At 41.5% G+C, this 20093-nt stretch overlaps 1 protein-coding gene across 1 annotated transcript; it reads right to left on the bottom strand.

Annotated features, from left to right (window-relative positions):
* Window positions 1–8964: 8964 nt before the first annotated feature.
* LOC110492761 (opsin-5-like) lies at window positions 8965–13819 on the bottom strand. The gene is made up of 5 exons (XM_021567234.3): window positions 13664–13819; window positions 11765–11927; window positions 11481–11608; window positions 10949–11283; window positions 8965–10752 (listed from the first exon to the last, which is right to left on the bottom strand). Exons 1-5 carry the CDS (start codon window positions 13749–13751, stop codon window positions 10276–10278), a joined length of 1191 nt encoding a protein of 396 aa, XP_021422909.3. The 5' UTR covers window positions 13752–13819; the 3' UTR covers window positions 8965–10275.
* Window positions 13820–20093: the final 6274 nt, after the last annotated feature.

Here is a 20093-nt window from a genome sequence, read left to right as displayed (position 1 = left end):
ACACCTCAAAGAAGCTATTTGCATGCACTATGAAAATGAAAATTGAAAAGAGAAAATGCTTAATTGGTTAGTGGTAAAATGACAACGGACACTTTCAAATTCTCTTTGCACATTACATTTTTGATTTTCTGTTTACCATTTGGCTTTTTACATTTACCATGTTTATTTTCTGTTTACCATTTCAAATTTTAAATGAACCATTTTCGATTTTAATTGTAATTTTGCAACTTAATTGTGGCATGAATCATGCACACTGATATGAACGGTGCTTGACTTGGGTTTAAAGAAGTGCAGGTGCTTTCTTTTTCGAAGTCGGTCCATTAGACTCTGTTCACCAAAATTCACGAATCTCATTATGCTATAGAGACCTCTAATTCACTGTTAACGGTTTATACGCATTTTCCATGACTTCTCCATGACTTTTAACCACATTTTCATGACTATTATTATAGCCTACATGAAAAAGAAAGCATTATTGACACTGGAAATCTGCTGTGTCTGATCCCATGGAGACCTGCCACTGTGCCCTTAATCAAGGCATTTAGCCCCCCACATATACAGTGCCTTGCGAAAGTATTCGGCCCCCTTGAACTTTGCGACCTTTTGCCACATTTCAGGCTTCAAACATAAAGATATAAAACTGTATTTTTTTGTGAAGAATCAACAACAAGTGGGACACAATCATGAAGTGGAACGACATTTATTGGTTATTTCAAACTTTTTTAACAAATCAAAAACTGAAAAATTGGGCGTGCAAAATTATTCAGCACCCTTAAGTTAATACTTTGTAGCGCCACCTTTTGCTGCGATTACAGCTGTAAGTCGCTTGGGGTATGTCTCTATCAGTTTTGCACATCGAGAGACTGACATTTTTTCCCATTCCTCCTTGCAAAACAGCTCGAGCTCAGTGAGGTTGGATGGAGAGCATTTGTGAACAGCAGTTTTCAGTTCTTTCCACAGATTCTCGATTGGATTCAGGTCTGGACTTTGACTTGGCCATTCTAACACCTGGATATGTTTATTTTTGAACCATTCCATTGTAGATTTTGCTTTATGTTTTGGATCATTGTCTTGTTGGAAGACACATCTCCGTCCCAGTCTCAGGTCTTTTGCAGACTCCATCATGTTTTCTTCCAGAATGGTCCTGTATTTGGCTCCATCCATCTTCCCATACATTTTAACCATCTTCCCTGTCCCTGCTGAAGAAAAGCAGGCCCAAACCATGATGCTGCCACCACCATGTTTGACAGTGGGGATGGTGTGTTCAGCTGTGTTGCTTTTACGCCAAACATAACGTTTTGCATTGTTGCCAAAAAGTTCAATTTTGGTTTCATCTGACCAGAGCACCTTCTTCCACATGTTTGGTGTGTCTCCCAGGTGGCTTGTGGCAAACTTTAAACAACACTTTTTATGGATATCTTTAAGAAATGGCTTTCTTCTTGCCACTCTTCCATAAAGGACAGATTTGTGCAATATACGACTGATTGTTGTCCTATGGACAGAGTCTCCCACCTCAGCTGTAGATCTCTGCAGTTCATCCAGAGTGATCATGGGCCTCTTGGCTGCATCTCTGATCAGTCTTCTCCTTGTATGAGCTGAAAGTTTAGAGGGACGGCCAGGTCTTGGTAGATTTGCAGTGGTCTGATACTCCTTCCATTTCAATATTACCGCTTGCACAGTGCTCCTTGGGATGTTTAAAGCTTGGGAAATCTTTTTGAATCCAAATCCGGCTTTAAACATCTTCACAACAGTATCTCGGACCTGCCTGGTGTGTTCCTTGTTCTTCATGATGCTCTCTGCGCTTTTAACGGACCTCTGAGACTATCACAGTGCAGGTGCATTTATACGGAGACTTGATAACACACAGGTGGATTGTATTTATCATCATTAGTCATTTAGGTCAACATTGGATCATTCAGAGATCCTCACTGAACTTCTGGAGAGAGTTTGCTGCACTGAAAGTAAAAGGGGCTGAATAATTTTGCACCCCCAATTTTTCAGTTTTTGATTTGTTAAAAAAGTTTGAAATATCCAATAAATGTCGTTCCACTTCATGATTGTGTCCCACTTGTTGTTGATTCTACACAAAAAAATACAGTTTTATATATTTAGGTTTGAAGCCTGAAATGTGGCAGAAGGTCGCAAAGTTCAAGGGGGCCGAATACTTTCGCAAGGCACTGTAACTGCACTGTTAGTCACATCTTGTCAACATGTGGTAAACCTTCCATCTGGAGAGCTCCTGGTTGTGCAGGCTTGTCTTTAACATTACAACCAAATAATTGTCTTTCTACGATGATTCCCTCATTCAATAAATCAGGGATCAAATGGATAAGGTAGGAATCGCATCTTTCCTATGATGCAGATTTATTTCATCTCTATAGTGCGGTGGAATGGCAACAACAAAATTAACGCTTAGTTGGCTGTAGTTAACTTGTAGCAGTTATCTCGCTAGTTATATTTTGAATTGGTGATCTAGTTACTCTCTGTCATTATTTTATACCGGCTGCTGAAATGTTGTGCTCTCTCTCCTCGGGCAACGGCCCACTCACACTGGCACGCAGCACCACAGACATGCACTGAAGGGTCATTCAGATAATGGCTGAAATGTAGTTTTTTAATTGATTGATCATATTTAAAAGTGTTCTTTCATGAATTACATTAACAACAATTATGAAACTAATTTCCATTACTTTTCATGACCTTACAAACCCTCATTTGACAACTTGGAACAGCGCATCATACCATTTCTCCAGGTCATCTACAAGTCTCTGCTAGGTAATGCCCCGCCTTATCTCAGCTCACTGGTCACCATAGCAGCACCCATCCGTAGCACGCGCTCCAGAAGGTGTATCTCACTGGTCACCCCCAAAGCAAATTGTTATTTTGGCCGCCTCTCCTTCCAGTTCTCTGCTGTCAATGACTGGAACGAACTGCAAAAATCACTAAAGCTGGAGACTCTTACCTCCCTCAGTAGCTGTCTCCCTCATCAGCTGTCAGAGCAGCTCACAGATCACTGCACCTATACATAGCTCATCTGTAAATAGCCCATCCAATCTACCTCATCCCCATACTGTATTTATTTATCTTGCTCCTTTGCACCCCAGTATCTCTACTTGCACATTCATCTTCTGCACATTCTACCATTCCAAGGTTTAATTGCTATATTGTAATTACTTTGCCACCATGGCCTATTTATTGCCTTACCTCTCTTATCCTACCTCATTTGCACATGGTGTATATAGATTTTTCTACTGTATTATTATTATTGATTGTATGTTTGTATATTCCATGTGTAACTTTGTTGTATCTCGAACTGCTTTGCTTTATCTTGGCCAGGTCGCAGTAGCAACTGAGAACTTGTTCTCAACTAGCCTACCTGGTTAAATAAAGGTGAAAAAAAATCATGTTGACACATTTTCAATCTGTGCAATACTGTCACTCACAGATTCACAGACTAGCTGCAAATCAGATTGAACAAAGCGGAATCAGGAAATGAATGCCCACTCACCATTGCTATTCAATGAATATTCCGCCTTCATTCTGCTTTGATCAACCTTTTTTGCCTCTGTGTGTGAATCTGGGCCAGCGATAGGCTACTTTATTTTTATAAAGGAGCTGGTACATTCCCCCAGAATTAGAAGTGCCAGTACGGCGTTCTGGACAGCTCCGACCCAAGTCAAGCACTGGATATTAAAATAAAAATGTATTTATCATTTTCACATTCCTATTTAGCATTCAAGCATTGCATTTTTGAACTGGCACTGATCACCCTCCATATAATTGTAAGTATTAGCTAATCCAAAAATGTATTACCCTGAAGTACAGGAAATGTTATGAACTTGAACAGATCATGTTTTGTAATGTCAAAATGTTGTGTTAGTGTGCCAGCACCAACTAAAAAGTTGACAGTGGCTCAACTCTAAAACAAATAGAAACTATTTGATCATCAAATCCAAAGTTTGATGCTGTTTATTAAATAATTTATAATAGCTAAATTGATTTAATTGAACTAGTTTTGTTTTGGCATGTGATGTTTATTTAATTTCTTCACTCCCTGTTATAACCAGCTGGGGGAAGTGTTACTCTCTTGCCTGAACTAAAACCAAGCCTGTTTAAGTCTGTTTCCATTCTCTTTTATAATAACTCTAGTGTTTTGTGTTCTCCTCAGGGCCATAGAAACTCTGTATTGTTTCTTAATTTGCCAAAATTGAAAGAAGTTTCCCTCTCCCTCTTCCCTCTCTATTTCCACTCTGAAATACAGTATCCCAAAAGCAAACAAAATAGCATCACCCACTGAGATACTCAAATAATCCCCTTAAACATAGTACTACCTGAAGGAGTCTAGGCTACCCGTAATGTGAGCAGGACAGCCCTTACTGTCATACTGATTACATAATTTACAATTACATAAATCCCAGGGGAAATTGAATTACTAATTTGCACACACACACTAACTCCCAAAAGCACACACCCACACCAGAGCAGAAATGCCCCCCAGTATCTGCTGCGGCGGGGACAGCAGGATTGGAAATAAACACACCAAAATAAATGTGTGTTGTGTGCTAACTGGCTGCCTGGAGCAGTGGCAAAGCTCTATAACAGCTGGTGAAGCAAGTCTTTGAAGAGGCCCCAAACCAAACTACCCACTATAATGACCAGAGGGTTTCATCAAAGAAAGAGGGAGAGAGATAGATTGGGAGAGAGTAGAGAGGGGGGTGATAAAGGGGGGAAAAAGAAGAAGCAGTTGTGAGAGGGAGGGAGTGAACAGTGATGAGGGCAGAGAGTGAGAGGGATAAAAGCCTTGTATGGTGCACTGCTGCAGTTCCAGTATAAACTAATGTATAACAGTCAGATTAATTTTCAGCTTTGAATATAATAAGTAACAAGGCATTTTACAGAAACTAGTGTGACTGTCTGTTCTGTTATGTGCGCCCCTCTTGGATTAAGTCTGTTTCACCTGGTTTTAATTTCCACCATGTTCATGACTCTTTCCTGTACTAATGTGAGCATTTTAACAATGATAAAGCTTGTGCAGCATGTAGGCATGAAAAAATACTAATTTCATGTAAAAGTACCCAATCAAATGTTGAGCATCACTCTGTGTTAGTTACATCTGTTTGTTATGTACTTGCATCACTGTGAACCACTCATTATTATTATTATTAGCCTGTCAGTATCACGGCTCAAGGTAAAACCCAAGTGTAGACTGTGTGAAGTAACAGTGTTTATTGTAACAACAGGGGCAGGCAAACAACAGGTCAAGGCTGGCAGGGGTCGATAATCCAGAGTAGGAGCAAAGGTACAGGACGGCAGGCAGTCTCAGGGTCAGGCAGAGTTCAGTAATCCAGAGTAGGAGCAAAGGTACAGGACGGCAGGCAGGCTCAGGGTCAGGCAGAGTTCAGTAATCCAGAGTAGGAGCAAAGGTACAGGGCGGCAGGCAGGCTCAGGGTCAGGGTCAGGCAGAGTTCAGTAATCCAGAGTAGGAGCAAAGGTACAGGACGGCAGGCAGGCTCAGGGTCAGGCAGAGTTCAGTAATCCAGGGGTGGAGCAAAGGTACAGGACGGCAGGCTCAGGCAGAGTTATCAGAGTCGGTACAGCCACCTGGTTTCTTCATGCATCGCGCCGACAGAAACAAACATCTCTCTGGTAAGAAGAAGGGCGGGGGTGTATGCCTTTTGATTAACGAGACGTGGTGTGATCATAACAACATACAGGAGATCAAGTCCTTTTGTTCACCTGACCTAGAATTCCTTACATTCAAATGCCGACAGCATTATCTACCAAGAGGATTCTCTTCGATTATAATCACAGTCGTGTATATCCCCCCCAAGCAGACACATCGACGGCCCTGAAAGAACTTCATTGGACTCTATGTAAACTAGAAACCACATATCCTGATGCTGCATTTATTGTAGCTAGGGATTTTAACAAGGCTAATCTGAAAACAAGGCTTCCTAAATTTTATCAGTATATCGAATGCGCGACCCGGGCTGGCAAAACCTTGGATCATTGTTATTCTAACTTCCGCAACGCATACAAAGCCCTCCCCCGCCCTCCTTTCGGAAAATCTGACCACGACTCCATTTTGTTGCTCCCAGCCTATAGACAGAAACTAAAACAGGAAACGCCCGGGCTCAGGTCTGTTCAATGCTGGTCCAACCAATCGGATTCCACGCTTCAAGATTGCTTCGATCACGTGGACTGGGATATGTTCCGCATAGCGTTTGACAACAACATTGATGAATACGCTGATTCAGTGAGCGAGTTTATTAGCAAGTGCATTGGTGATGTTGTACCCACAGCGACTATTAAAACCTTCCCCAACCAGAAACCGTGGATTGATGGCTGCATATGCGCAAAACTGAAAGCGCGAACCACTGCTTTTAATCATGGCAAGGCGACCGGAAACATGACCGAATACAAACAGTGTAGCTATTCCCTCCGCAAGGCAATCAAACAAGCTGAGCATCAGTATAGAGACAAAGTAGAGTCACAATTCAAAAGCTCAGACACGAGAGGTATGTGGCAGGGTCTACAGTCAATCACGGCCTACAAAAAGAAAACCAGCCCAGTCTCGGACCACGATGTCTCGCTCCCAGACAAACTAAACTTCTTTGCTCGCTTTGAGGACAATACAGTACCACCAACACGGCCCGCTACCAAAACCTGCGGGTTCTCCTTCACTGCAGCCAACGTGAGTAAAACATGTAAACGTGTTAACCCTCGCAAGGCTGCCGGCCCAGACGGCATCCCTAGCCGCGTCCTCAGAGCATGCGCAGACCAGCTGGCTGGTGTGTTTACGGACATATTCAATCAATCCTTATCCCAGTCTGCTGTTCCCACATGCTTCAAGAGGGCCACCATTGTTCCTGTTCCCAAGAAAGCTAAGGTAACTGAGCTAAATGACTATCGCCCCATAGCACTCACTTCCGTCATCATGAAGTGCTTTGAGAGACTAGTCAAGGACCATATCACCTCCACCCTACCTGACACCCTAGACCCACTCCAATTTGCTTTACCGCCCCAATATGTCCACAGACGACGCAATCACACTGCACACTGCCCTAACCCATCTGGACAAGAGGAATACCTATGTGAGAATGCTGTTCATCAACTACAGCGCCAAACTCGTCATTAAGCTCAAGTCCCTGGGTCTCGACCCTGCACTGTGCAACTGGGTCCTGGACTTCCTGACGGGCCGCTCCCAGGTGGTGAGGGTAGGAAACAACATCTCCCGCTGATCCTCAACACTGGGGCCCCACAAGGGCGCGTTCTCAGCCCTCTCCTGTACTCCCTGTTCACCCATGACTGCGTGGCCATGCACTCCTCCAACTCAATTATCAAGTTTGCAGACGACACTACAGTGGTAGGCTTGAATACCAACAACGACGAGACGGCCTACAGGGAGATTATCTGGATTTTTTTTCTTCTCATTTTGTCTGTCATAGTTGAAGTGTACCTATGATGAAAATTACAGGCCTCTCTCATCTTTTTTAAGTGGGAGAACTTGTACAATTGGTGGCTGACTAAATACTTTTTTGCCCCACTGTATGCTTCAGTAAGGTTGGCTTCTTAGTGTTCATAGCAGTGGTCATCAACTGTACCGCAGAAATGGAACATAAATCACAGAAAATGTATTTTGTGGTGGCAGCTGCAGAGATGTGTTTGGGTATACAAGATTTGACTTCAGAAGAGTCACAGGGTGTGTTGAGTGGTGGTGTCCCATTCTCCCAGGTTGTTGGCATGGTGCAGGAGCAGATAGGGTCAAGGTAGTGGAATTAATCGATTTAAAGTAGATTTAAACAGCACTTGCATTAGTCCCCTCATTTTGGTGATTGCCGTTTAGGCGGTGACAACGAAAAGGCAGCAGACAAACCTACAGTATGTTTTAGCAGCGAAGTTTGGTAGGGTGACCTGATTTGTAACTATGAAAATAATTTTGGCAAACAGATTGTGAACCCTAACATGTACGTTTTATTCTAGAGGGGGGACGACAACAATTAAATAAGCATTTGGCTGGGGTTTAAGGGCAGATTTATATACTCTTGTCTTCAGGAGAATGTATAACTTATTTAGTCGGATCAATGAAACAACTCATGCTTAATGGGCTAAAATATAGGGTAATTACTGTGCTTGTCAACAAAAACACTACTGTTATTCCTCACACATATTTTATTATTCCACTTCTTTCCAATTGTGCTAGTGTAATCACATATGAAATCTGAAATGGACATTGAAAATGAATTATATGAGGCTATGTATTTTTCAGCCATTCATGGAACGTTTTGATTAAGTCATACAAATAAGCATTAAATCCTCCAGGATTCATATATAATTTGACATTTTAGTATTGTGCACATGCTAGGCAGATATGGTAGGGGAGCTCAAACACATCATATTGTGTCTATGTAGAGTAAGACAATGGCAAGGATATTCAACTAGTAGGAATAAACCACCTGATTATTAATATTCATTAGATTTTTTTCTTGAAGGTTTGGTGATTTGAGAAATGTGTTATAACAAGAACATTTTCAAACACCTAGCACTTCAGGGTAGGCAAACATTTCATGTTTAAAGAATCCTGAATACACCTGACCTGTGGTTTATTTTTTTGTATTTACTTTTCCATCCTGGTCATACGTCTAAGCCATGTCAAAATATGTAGAAATGCAGGGAATTAGCTTTTTAACAGTAACATTTTCCATCTAGGGCAATGAAATTCACACAGCAAATCTCACGCCAAGCCTTCTTCAAAAGTTTGCAGCCATGAAAATGTTATTGAAAAACAGAGATGGTTAATCTCATTAAACTACGGCACATGACATCTGTCATGCCACAAACAATGACTTTACCTTACCTGACCCACAGCATGCAGGCCTGAACCTCCCTGCCCATCAGAACAGGTATGTGACAATAACTTGTACGAACTCGGACCCAGGCGCAGAAAAACACAGCAGGCAGAGGTGAGGGTAAATTCAGAATGTTTACTGAAGTATTCATAGAAAAAACAACAAAGCAAGTGCACATGAGTACAACACAAAACAAGACAAGAGGCCTGAGCAACCGGCCCAGTTCAATAGAGGAACCTAAATAGTCCTAAACTAGGTGAACCCAGTAATCCTAATCAGGCTCACCTGGACACTAGAAACATAAGTCAGTTATCCCTGTGGTACCCTCAGGGATAACACTCCATGATGACCTCTAACCTGTGACAAGGTAGGCCTATTTTGATTGGCTGTTTTGAAACATGACTTTTCATTTCAAACAATTATAACCACGCACCAGACTGGTAGTTTTCCATTGTGTTTCTAAAATGAGCTAATTAAAGCAATTTCCTCATATTTGTTTCACAGTTTTAATAAGGACATCATGATGAAAATATAGCCTAGATAGGCTCTCTTATTACAAATACACATCAAAGCCTACAGCACAACAACACAATGGTCTGAAGGGAAATCCAGGCCTACTTCACAGCCCAGTACTATCAACAATGTATTGGAAATAATGTCAGGAGAAAGGCCTCTCTACACTGGCACGGTATCACCAGACGAGTTTAGTGATTAGCTATAAGATTTTCATATCATAGCCCCCTACGACAGAGATGTGAACATTGCATAATGTGTGGGATCATTGGGCTCCTATTTCCTTTGGTTCTGTCTCCTTGCCATGTAATTGTCCTTGGATAAATCCACTGCACTTAAACAATAAATGTTCTCTTTTATAAATATATTTAAATATTTCAATTAACAATTTTGTCCTTAGGCATCTTGTACAACTTAATGTTATTTGTTGTTTGCATTGACCAACTTGTTTGTTATGGTGAGTGAGACGGAGAATAACAGCTGCCGACGTACATAAACATTTCAAGAAATATGTTTTTTTTGCAAAATATCCAACCTTGAAGCTGTGGTCCTTTGGCAGTGACCTTGGTCAGAACAGAATGGACTGAGGCTCTCCCTATAGGGATGCTGAGGCTGGCCGTAGCTTGCTGTAATGCCAATAGTGGCTATCTGGAATGGAGGCATTAACAAATATTGCCCAAATAAGCGCCAATACCAGTAACTCAGCCAGCTAAAAACAAATGTATGTTTGGGGGGATGGATGGCACAGGGGAATCTCTCTCACAGATACTGACATTTTGCCCTGTGTGCTTGAACTGAATTCCACCTATCCTTTTTTGCCATTTTACTGTCTCCCATCCTGGCCATGTCTTTCCACCTGACCATCTCCATCCCTGCCTGAATGATTTGGGTAGGATACAGTTCTGATTCACTACTAGAGGAAATGAGCCTGTTGTTTAGCAGAGAGTTGACTGACAGTCGCATTGCTGTAGGTGGAGCCTGACAGTATTCGGGCAGTCCTCTGGGGTGTAGTCCCTGTGTGGCAGTGTGCTCCATCCTTGGCAGAGTGCAAACATGCCCTGTGGCTCTCTGGCTGTCCGTTTGAGACACTCATGTCCTTGATGTTTCTCTGGGATGTGGATCCAAATGGGTCTTTCTGTTCAGGCCGGGGGCTGCCCCTGCAGATCCTATTGCGGAACGTGGATGTGTCTCGACAAAGACACTTGCGGAAGTTTGGTTTGCAAAGCAGGTAGACCATAGGATTGTAGATGGTGGACGATTTGGCAAAGATGGCCGCCAGGGCGAATGCAGTAGGAGGCACTAGGGTGGCGTCACCAAATGCCGCCCACATGGCCACTATGGCGTAAGGGCTCCATGCACCCAGGAATCCGATGCAAACTGCTACTGACAACTGTTGAAAAACACACACAATATATAAACAGCCATAAATATTCAATATGACTTGACTTAGTCGCAAGGTACAGTATAATGCTTTAGAACTTTGGCACAGACCCTGCAAACTATACAAGTCTAACCACACACAAAATTACATCATCCCTGAGCTGTTGTTGTTGTGAACTGGACTGCTGACACAGGGATACTCTGACCTTGACGATAAGTGCGTGTGCGTTGGTGGTCTTGGTCTGGGGTGACACATGCTGCTGGACAGCCTGGTGAGAGCCGCGCACCGTCAGCAGGATGAAGGTGTAGGAGAGGAAGATGACGGTGCAGGGCAGAGCGTAGCAGAAGAGGAACAGGCAGACAATGTAGGACAGGGCAGACAGCTCGTAGTTGGGTATGTTCCAGTCAATGCAGCAGGCAGTGCCATAAGGCTCTGCTCTGTAGTGTCCCCAATGTGCCAGGGGACCGATGGCGAACACAGAGGCATAACACCACACTGCCACCACCAGGAAGCAGGCATGGGATGAGGAGAATTTATTGCCTGGGAATGGAAAATGGGACAAAGGGGAAAAGGAAGGAAGATAAATTAGCATTTTGACACAAGATAAAATAGTGCTTTATTAATCTCGAAAGGGCACATTAGATTGCATCAGTTTTAACAGACTACTTCACCATCTCAGAGATTAACATAAAACAAAAAATGAAGGTTAGATTATGTGCCAATGACATGTAACTCACCATAGTTAGAGAAGCAGACTTTGAGGCAGCAGATGCAAGAGAGAGCTGTGAGGTTGGTCAGACTGCACAGACCAAACAGAACCCCACACATAGCGTAAAACTGACAGGTGATCTCATCAAACAGCCACCTACACAGTGGGGAGAGATAAGAGAGTTAGACAGGAAAAAGTTTTCACTGAGATATTTAGTCATTATCATTGCAGCATAGAATAACAATGCTTTCTCGATAATGCCCTAGGGTTTTTTTGTTCCATGAACAAGAAGAGAGAAAGAATATCAAATACTTGTGAGCGAATGCTGAGGGAATGGCCAGAGGGAATAAAGACAGGGTCATCCCAAGGTCGCTGATGGACAGGTTTATGATGAAGAACTCGGCCGGCTTCAAGGACAATCGCTTACGATACGCAACAAGCAGCAAGATGCCATTCCCCAGGAGAGACAGAACACCTATAAGAGAATGAGAATGAAATATGAGAAAAAAAGAGAAGGATAACTACAGTGCATTCTGAAAGTATTCAGACCCCTTGACTTTTTCCTCATTTTTCTTTTACATCACAGCGTTATTCTAAAATATATATATTTTTTTAAATATCCTCAATCTACACACCCCATAACGACAAAGCAAAAACGGTATTTTTTTAAAACATTTTTGCAAATGTATAAAATAAAATAAAACGAACCTGAAGGTAACACGTTCATCTGTACAAACAATAGTACGCAAGTATAAACACCATGGGACCACACAGCTGTCATACCGCTCAGGAAGGAGACGCGTTCTGTCTCCTAGAGATGAACGTACTTTGGTGCAAAAAGTGCAAATCAATCCCAGAACAACAGCAAAGGACCTTGTGAAGATGCTGGAGGAAACAGGTACAAAAGTATCTATATCCACAGTAAAACAAGTCCTGTATCAACAGAACCAGAAAGGCCGCTCAGCAAGGAAGAAGCCACTGCTCCAAAACCGTCATAAAAAAGCCACACTACAAATTGCAACTGCACATGGGGACAAAGACCGTACTTTTTGAAGAAATGTCCTCTGGTCTGATGAAACAAAAATAGAACAGTTTGGCCATAATGATTATTGTTATGTTTGGAGGGAAAAGGGGGAGGTTTGCAAGCCGAATAACACCATCCCAACCGTGAAGCACGGGGGTGTCAGCATCATGTTGTGGGGGTGCTTTGCTGCAGGAGGGACTGGTGCACCTCATAAAATCGATGGCATCATGAGGAGGGACAATTATGTGGATATATATAAGCAACATCTCAAGACATCAGTCAGGAAGTTAATGCTTGGTCGCAAATGGGTCTTCCAAATGGACAATGACCCCAAGCATAGTTCCAATGTTGTGGCAAAATGGCTTAAGGACAACCCAAGTCAAGGTATTGGAGTGGCCATCACAAAGCCCTGACCTCAATCCTATAGAACATTTGTGGGCAGAACTAAAAAAGCGTGTGTGAGCAAGGAGGCCTACAAACCTGACTCAGTTACACCAGCTCTGTCAGAAGGAATGGGCCAAAATTCACCCAACTCATTGTGGGAAGCTTGTGGAAGGCTACCTGAAACGTTTGACCCAAGTTAAACAATTTAAAGGAAATGCCACCAAATACTAATTGAGTGTATGTAAACTTCTGACCCACTGGGAATGTGATGAAATATATAAAAGCTGAAATAAATCAATCTCTCTACTATTATTATGACATTTCACATTTAAAAAAAAAAGTGGTGATCCTAACTGACCTAAGACAGGGAATGTTTACTGGGATTATATATCAGGAATGGTGAAAAACTGAGTTTAAATGTATTTGGCTGAGGTGTATGTAAACTTCCAATTTCAACTGTAAGTAAATCATGTATTTTTGTTTCTTATATTTAAAACATTTGCAAACATTTCTAAAAATGGGGGGGGTAACGTAACAAAATGTGGAAAGGGGGAAGGGGTCTGAATACTTTCAGAATGCACTGTAAATAAAGACCTAAACATAGAGGAAGAATTAGGAATATGTCCAATCAGGGTATATCTCCAGGCATAAAATCATACAGTACTCTTAAGAATGGATGAGGGTAAATGCCTTGACGCTTCTATTTGATCTGTATGTGGCTGGGACTGGCTCCCCTTGGAATCATGTAAGGACTGGATCAACAATGAGTAAATATGACCCATTGACAGGGATTAGGAACTCACAGAATATGCTGTAGAAAGTGCCCATGAGCAAGTCAAGCTCCTTTGAGATTGTGGAGACAAACAGGGTTGTGTCTGAAGCATTTCCCATCTGGAGAGGACAGAGGAGTGTAACGGTTAGTTACAGAAAACAGTAGTGCAGTTAATTGTATTAATTATGTAATTACGTCGTGCTTGCTAGCGTTAATTACAGACACAAGTTCTCTCTGAATCATCTAGTTTAATAATCAGTGAATGAGTGACAAAGGAAAAATCAGAGGGGAAACAAACAGAAAATGGAAGTGAGAAAGTAGCATAGCAACAAAGGCTTCCCGAAACTATTTGTTGTTGTTGTTATTTCTACAGTTGTCTACTTTTGATAAACAAAAAAATAGAAAATATATGAATTGGAAATACATAGATTTTAAAAGAATGAATTGGCCTAACATATTTTTTCAGAAGGGCCCTACTTTCTGGCTAATCTGATTTAACTGCTCCGGAGAGACAAATAGAAGTCAAATCACACCGTTGAAAACCATGCACCATAAATGTATTTACAATAAATTAATTACAGAGACACAAATTGGGCCAAGATTTGGGACTGTGGTTAGGCAGAGAGCTGTGTTGAGCAATGAATCAAGACACTGCCTGTACTTCTGCCAAGAGTTTGAATGTGTGCTCTTCACCCAGCAGCTGCTGGTTTGTATGTGGCGTATATTGGAGTAGCTGTGTTAACGAGGCTGTATTATCATGTTATATGCTGCAGTTTCTGCAGAGTGGATGGCATATACTATAGGAGGTGGGTTGTTAGATAAAGACCAAGATTCTGTGATAAGGGCATGCATTTGAAGCGGTAGAAAGGCACAACAGAGGGAAATATAGTTGATTGAACGTTTAACAGCAGATACATACGGTGGCACCTAAAAATGAATGCCCAAAAAGTCGAAGTATCTCACTGAACCCAAATATCCCATAGAGAGAAGATTAGTCATGAGAGAGACAGAGAGGGAGATTGAGATAAATGGGAGCTTAAAGTTGCTCCAGAGAGCATTGAGCAGATGGTAAATCTTAATTTTTTTCTACCTCACACACACTACGCACACACTGATGTTATATGATACACAGAGGTTATTGGACATGTCTGTTACGGTTGATGTGAGGGATGTTGGAGAAGCCTGCAGTCCCTCTGCTAATAAAGCCTGACTAGCTACAGTATTATATCAGAGACACACGTTCCATGTTATGAGTCATGCAGAGGAGCTGGACAGAGCCAGTTCAGAGACCCGAGCGGTCCACATGGAAATTCTTCCTGCTGAGGAATTGAGTTTGTATTATGCAGACAGAGAAAAGCTAAATAAAAAATCTAATTAAAGCCAGGAAATAAGAAAGGCACAAAGGGTCTTGAACACCACTCGTGTTCTGAATGGGCCGCCCGCCCCTTCCTCCAGATGCTCTAATCTCCCTGGACATTCATGGCCCTCAAGCATCCCTCCTTATGTAGGCTACGAAGTTTGCTTATTTTTCTAGTCCATATTTAGTAACCAAATGAATAAGGATTGATTGCCTATCTATAAACAAATTATTAACAGTTTATAAGCTACTTATAAACCCTTTATAAGTTATACCCTAATGTAAAGTGTTACCAATGTGTTGGCATGATGAGGGTGTAAGTGTGAGACAAGCCAAGTGTGTCACATCTTATGTGCAGACAGATTTTCCCTAAACGAGAAGACAGCAATGCATTGCACATTACAGTATGGTTTTATATGCAACCCAACACAGTCATCAAACTAAATCTGCTACCTCATTTGACGTGCCCAGGGAATTTAGTTAAAGATAAACATTTAGGTCAACATTCATTCAGTCATACAGAGAGATTCCTCGAACATGTAGCCATGCTCCAATAAGTATTTCAATATCTTACACAACAAGACATACAGTATCAGCCAAAAGTTTGGACACACCTACTCATTCGAGGGTTTTTCTTTATTTTTACTATTTTCTACATTGTAGAAAGTAGTGAAGACATCAAAACTATGAAATAACACAAAGGTTTTTTGTTCTTAAAATGTTCCAGATTGACTGATGTCTTAAACAACACAACTGAAATCAATTCCACAAAGTAACTTTTAACAAGGCCCACCTGTTAATTGAAATGCATTCCAGGTGACTACCCCATGAAGCTGGTTGTGAGAATGCCAAGAGTGTACAAAGCTGTCATCAAGTCAAAGGGTGGCTACTTTGAAGAACCTCAAACATAAAATATATTTTGATTTGTTTAACACGTCACTATTATTGTACAATGTAGGAAATAGTAAAAATAAAGAAAAACCACTGAATGAGTAGGTGTGTCCAAACGTTTGACTGGTAGTGTAGTTCTACCACCACAACTCTAGGAAATATTCATAATTTATTACAACATCGGTGCCGTAGAAGCAAGGCTATATAACATAGTGATGCTCAGTAATTGAGTCTGGTTGGAAGCGCTCCACAGAACTCATTATTCCTTGCATTTCCCCTTGACCTGAATATCAATTTCCAATAGAGTGACTTGTCATTATGTTTCACATGATTACATAACAGCCCTCTCCGATATATTCAGGTACATGTAGGCAACAATGTTATGTGGGCGCTTGACAGATATTATCAAATGGGTTGGTTGTCTGAATTTACTGATCATGTCATGACAACACACAGAACTTCGTATGGTTAATGTACCTCAGTCATATTTCAGATGTGTACTTGAGCCAGGTGTAAATGATCCATGCCATAACCATTAACATCACAAACAGGTTCTTTATTTAAACCGCACAAAGAACAGTGAGTTCACATCGTTGACCTACTTTACACAGTGTAAAATAGCAGGAAGTTAGCTGTCCCGCCCACAGAAAAAAGAGACTTGAGGGTGTTCCTTTCTTCTTCTTTCAAATAAATAGACAGCCCGGCTTTGCTACTCAAACAGACACCAATAAGAACTATGTTATGATACTACTTCAAAAAGACCCTGACATTAATATTTCAGATTTTGTTTTTTGATTTCATGCAAACCAAACCCCTTGGTACTTTTTTAACATGTTGAATGTAAATTGGAAAGCTTCGTTACAGACCAATGTGTGTCATCACTTTCAAACAAACCATCTTTTCCACTGACAGCTCTACAGTGGATGTCCTTGTTCTACTCGCTGTGTTTTTCCAAGAAATAGGCATGCTCACTAGTAACAGTACATGAGTACCAGAACACCCTCAGCTGTGTGTGTGTGTGTGTGTGTGTGTGTGTGTGTGTGTGTGTGTGTGTGTGTGTGTGTGTGTGTGTGTGTGTGTGTGTGTGTGTGTGTGTGTGTGTGTGTGTGTGTGTGTGTGTGTGTGTGTGAGAGAGTACGTGTGTGTGAGTACACAATCACGCTCATGCGTGATTGTGTGTGTGTGCATCCGTGAATGCTTGTCACCACATTAGAAAGCTGCTTTACCACTAGTTGACCGGCTGAACTGCGATGTTGGTCAACTGTGGCTAATCTGTTTTTTTGTGGGACCAGCTGAACTGTGCCTAAGATAATGTGTCTTTGAGTTCAGTTGAACAGCTGCTCTGGTCAGTTCTAGTGTACTGGGTGACCTGGATAGTGACAAACACAGGATGTGTCCCAATTGGCACCCTACTCCATATTTAGTGCAATACTGGGCCCTGGTCAACAGTAGTGTACAGATCCAGTTTAGATGTCCAAACTTAGATGGCCTGCACAAATATCAGAAGTCAATGATTTACAATTGACACTGCTGTGTTATTTTTAATACTGTATCTATTCCTTTATGTATTTCCCTTTTTGCCCCAACATAACACTGTATTGAGGACAAAAAGGGATTTGCTTTGCCACATTTTTCAGTATTACTTTAGTGCCTTGTAACAAACATGATGCATGTTTTGGAATATTATTTCACTCTGTCAGTTAGGTTAGTATTGTGGAGTAACGACAATGTTGATCCATTCACAATTTTCTCCTATCACAGCCATTAAACTCTGTAACTGTTTTAAAGTCACCACTGGCCTCATGGTGAAATCCCCCAGTGGTTTCCTTCCTCTCCGGCAACTGAGTAGGAAGGACACCTGTATCTTTTGTAGTGACTTGGTGTATTGATACACCAGCCAAAGTGTAATTAATACCTTCACCATGCTCCAAAGGGATATTCAAAGTCTGCATTTGTATTTTATTTTACCCATCTACCAATACAGTAGGTGCCCTTTGTGAGGCATTGGAAAACCTCCCTGGTCTTTGTGGTTGAATCTGTTTTTGAATTTCACTGCTCAACGACGGGACCTTGCAGATAATTGTATGTATGGGGTACAGAGATGAAGTAGTCATTCACAAACCATGTTAAACACTTATTGCACACAGAGTGAGTCTATGCAACGTATTATGTGACTCGTTAAGCATATTTTTACTCCTGAACTTATTTAGGCTTGCCATAACAAAGCGGTTGAATACTTATTGACTCAAGACATTTCAGTTGTTCATTTTTAATTAACATGCAAAGATTTAGAAAAACATTATTCCACTTTGACATGGTATTGTGTGTAGGCCAGTGACAAGAAAACATCTTAATTTAATCCATTTTAAATTCAGGCTGTAACAGAACAAAATGTGGAAGAAGTCCAAGTGTTACGGTTTTCTTCGGTAGAAGGAGAGTCGGACCAAAATGCAGCGTGGTAATTTTGATACATGTTTAATTCACGAATAAACACAATAATACAAAAACAAGAAACGGACCATGAAAACCTATACAGCCTATCTGGTGACAACAAACACAGAGACAGGAACAATCACCCACGAAAACCTCAACGAATATGGCTGCCTAAATATGGTTCCCAATCAGAGACAACGATAATCACCTGCCTCTGATTGAGAAACCAATTCAGACAGCCATAGACTTTGCTAGAGAACCCCACTAAGCCACAATCCCACTAAGCCACAATCCCAATACCTACTAAAACCCCAAGACAAAACACACCACATAAATAAACCCATGTCACACCCTGGTCTGACCAAAATAATAAGAAAACACAAAATACTTCGACCAGGGCGTGACACCAAGGTTGTGAAAATTATCTGAAGGCAAAACACTTCAGTGGTTTTTGACTTTCAGAGAGACAAAGTTCCAGACACTAAACGCTGTGGTCTGACCATGTCTGTCAGATGCTCTCCTCTTATTGTTTCTCCTCTTATTGTTGGCTGGATGTCAGTCAAATGTTCACACATTCTGTGTTCCCCCTCAGTTACATTTATTTAGTCTGCGACATACTGTAGGAAGCCACTTTAATCAGGAAAAGTCACTCGTCCTGTGTGATGGTCTTGACTCGGGAGATAACTGGTGGGATCAGTGCCTGTTGTAGCATGGTGGTGGCCATGTACAGTCTGAATTACATTTAAGGCATTTGCCGTATAAATGACCATGTGAGCGGTGACACAATTATACTTGCACAGCATGCATATGAAAAAAAAACAACCTTAAAACTGTGTTTCCATCTAGGCTAACTGTTAAGTAAAGAGCTTAACTTCAGACGGTAATCATATGACAATGTTCGCCTGGATGTCTTTCATTCTGTACATTTTCCCTTGCAGAAGCATGGATCAAGCCAAAGCCAGTTATGATCACAATTCAAAAACAGAAGTGGTGCATCACATGCATGTTGTTGCATTTCCACGTTAAAGAATCAGCTATCCAAATATGTTGAAAACCACGTACTGTCTCACACACATGTCACATGTGGCATGTTGTGTGTCACGTCCTCAAAGTGGGCCTCTGGAGATGCCTTGAGGTCGTGGGAGTGAGCTGAACCGCGCATGCTCTCCATGTAAAAGCGCCCTCAACCGACCCAGAGCTGACAAGTAAATGTCACCATAATCCTGCAGTTTCTGTTTCCCACAACGTTCTGACGACTTAACAGCACAACTCCGGTTTGATGCTTTGTGCTGAACGATATATTTATCAGCATGTACTGCCCACAGCTAATATACTGTCTTTTGGGGGGGGCACTATACCAGAACCACTCTCTAATGGCCCATTCTTCAGAGTTGGACTGTACTGTAGATTTGATTGGTTTGGAAGATGATAGATGAGGTATGAAGACACGGCCCATATTGACTGAGGAAGTATTTGTTGACTTGTATTTGCTGTGTATAGCCTATGCCTTGACTTAGCTGGGAATTGGTTTCTGTCCGCATATGAAACATTTAGATGCAGTAAATGTAGTCATGAATCTAAATATGACCTGGAGATCAACCCTTTGGTTGCCAAGGATGCATGTGCCTTGATGTCGTTTCAAATGAGATAATTATAAACACATGATCTGCATGGGCTTTGAGACCTAATGCCTTATCTTACCAGTCCTCAAAAACTGCCTCTTCTCATACCACTGAGTCTCTTTCACATTTAGGCTACATCTCACATCTGACTATTCTGC

The sequence above is a fragment of the Oncorhynchus mykiss genome, chromosome 16 (genome assembly GCF_057628025.1).
Source record: "Oncorhynchus mykiss isolate SJ-2025 chromosome 16, ASM5762802v1, whole genome shotgun sequence".
NCBI lineage: Eukaryota > Metazoa > Chordata > Actinopteri > Salmoniformes > Salmonidae > Oncorhynchus > Oncorhynchus mykiss.
This window is presented reverse-complemented; position numbering and strand designations above follow the sequence as displayed.

What these genes read in the sequence shown, in the direction of transcription:
- LOC110492761 (XM_021567234.3), bottom strand. Translation starts at nt 13,751, where the DNA reads ATGGGAAATGCTTCAGACACAACCCTGTTTGTCTCCACAATCTCAAAG. An exon ending in CACTTTCTACAGCATATTCT is followed by an intron (nt 11,928 to 13,663) that starts GTGAGTTCCTAA and finishes ATTCTCTTATAG; the next exon opens with GTGTTCTGTCTCTCCTGGGG. An exon ending in CCCTCAGCATTCGCTCACAA is followed by an intron (nt 11,609 to 11,764) that starts GTATTTGATATT and finishes CCCACTGTGTAG; the next exon opens with GTGGCTGTTTGATGAGATCA.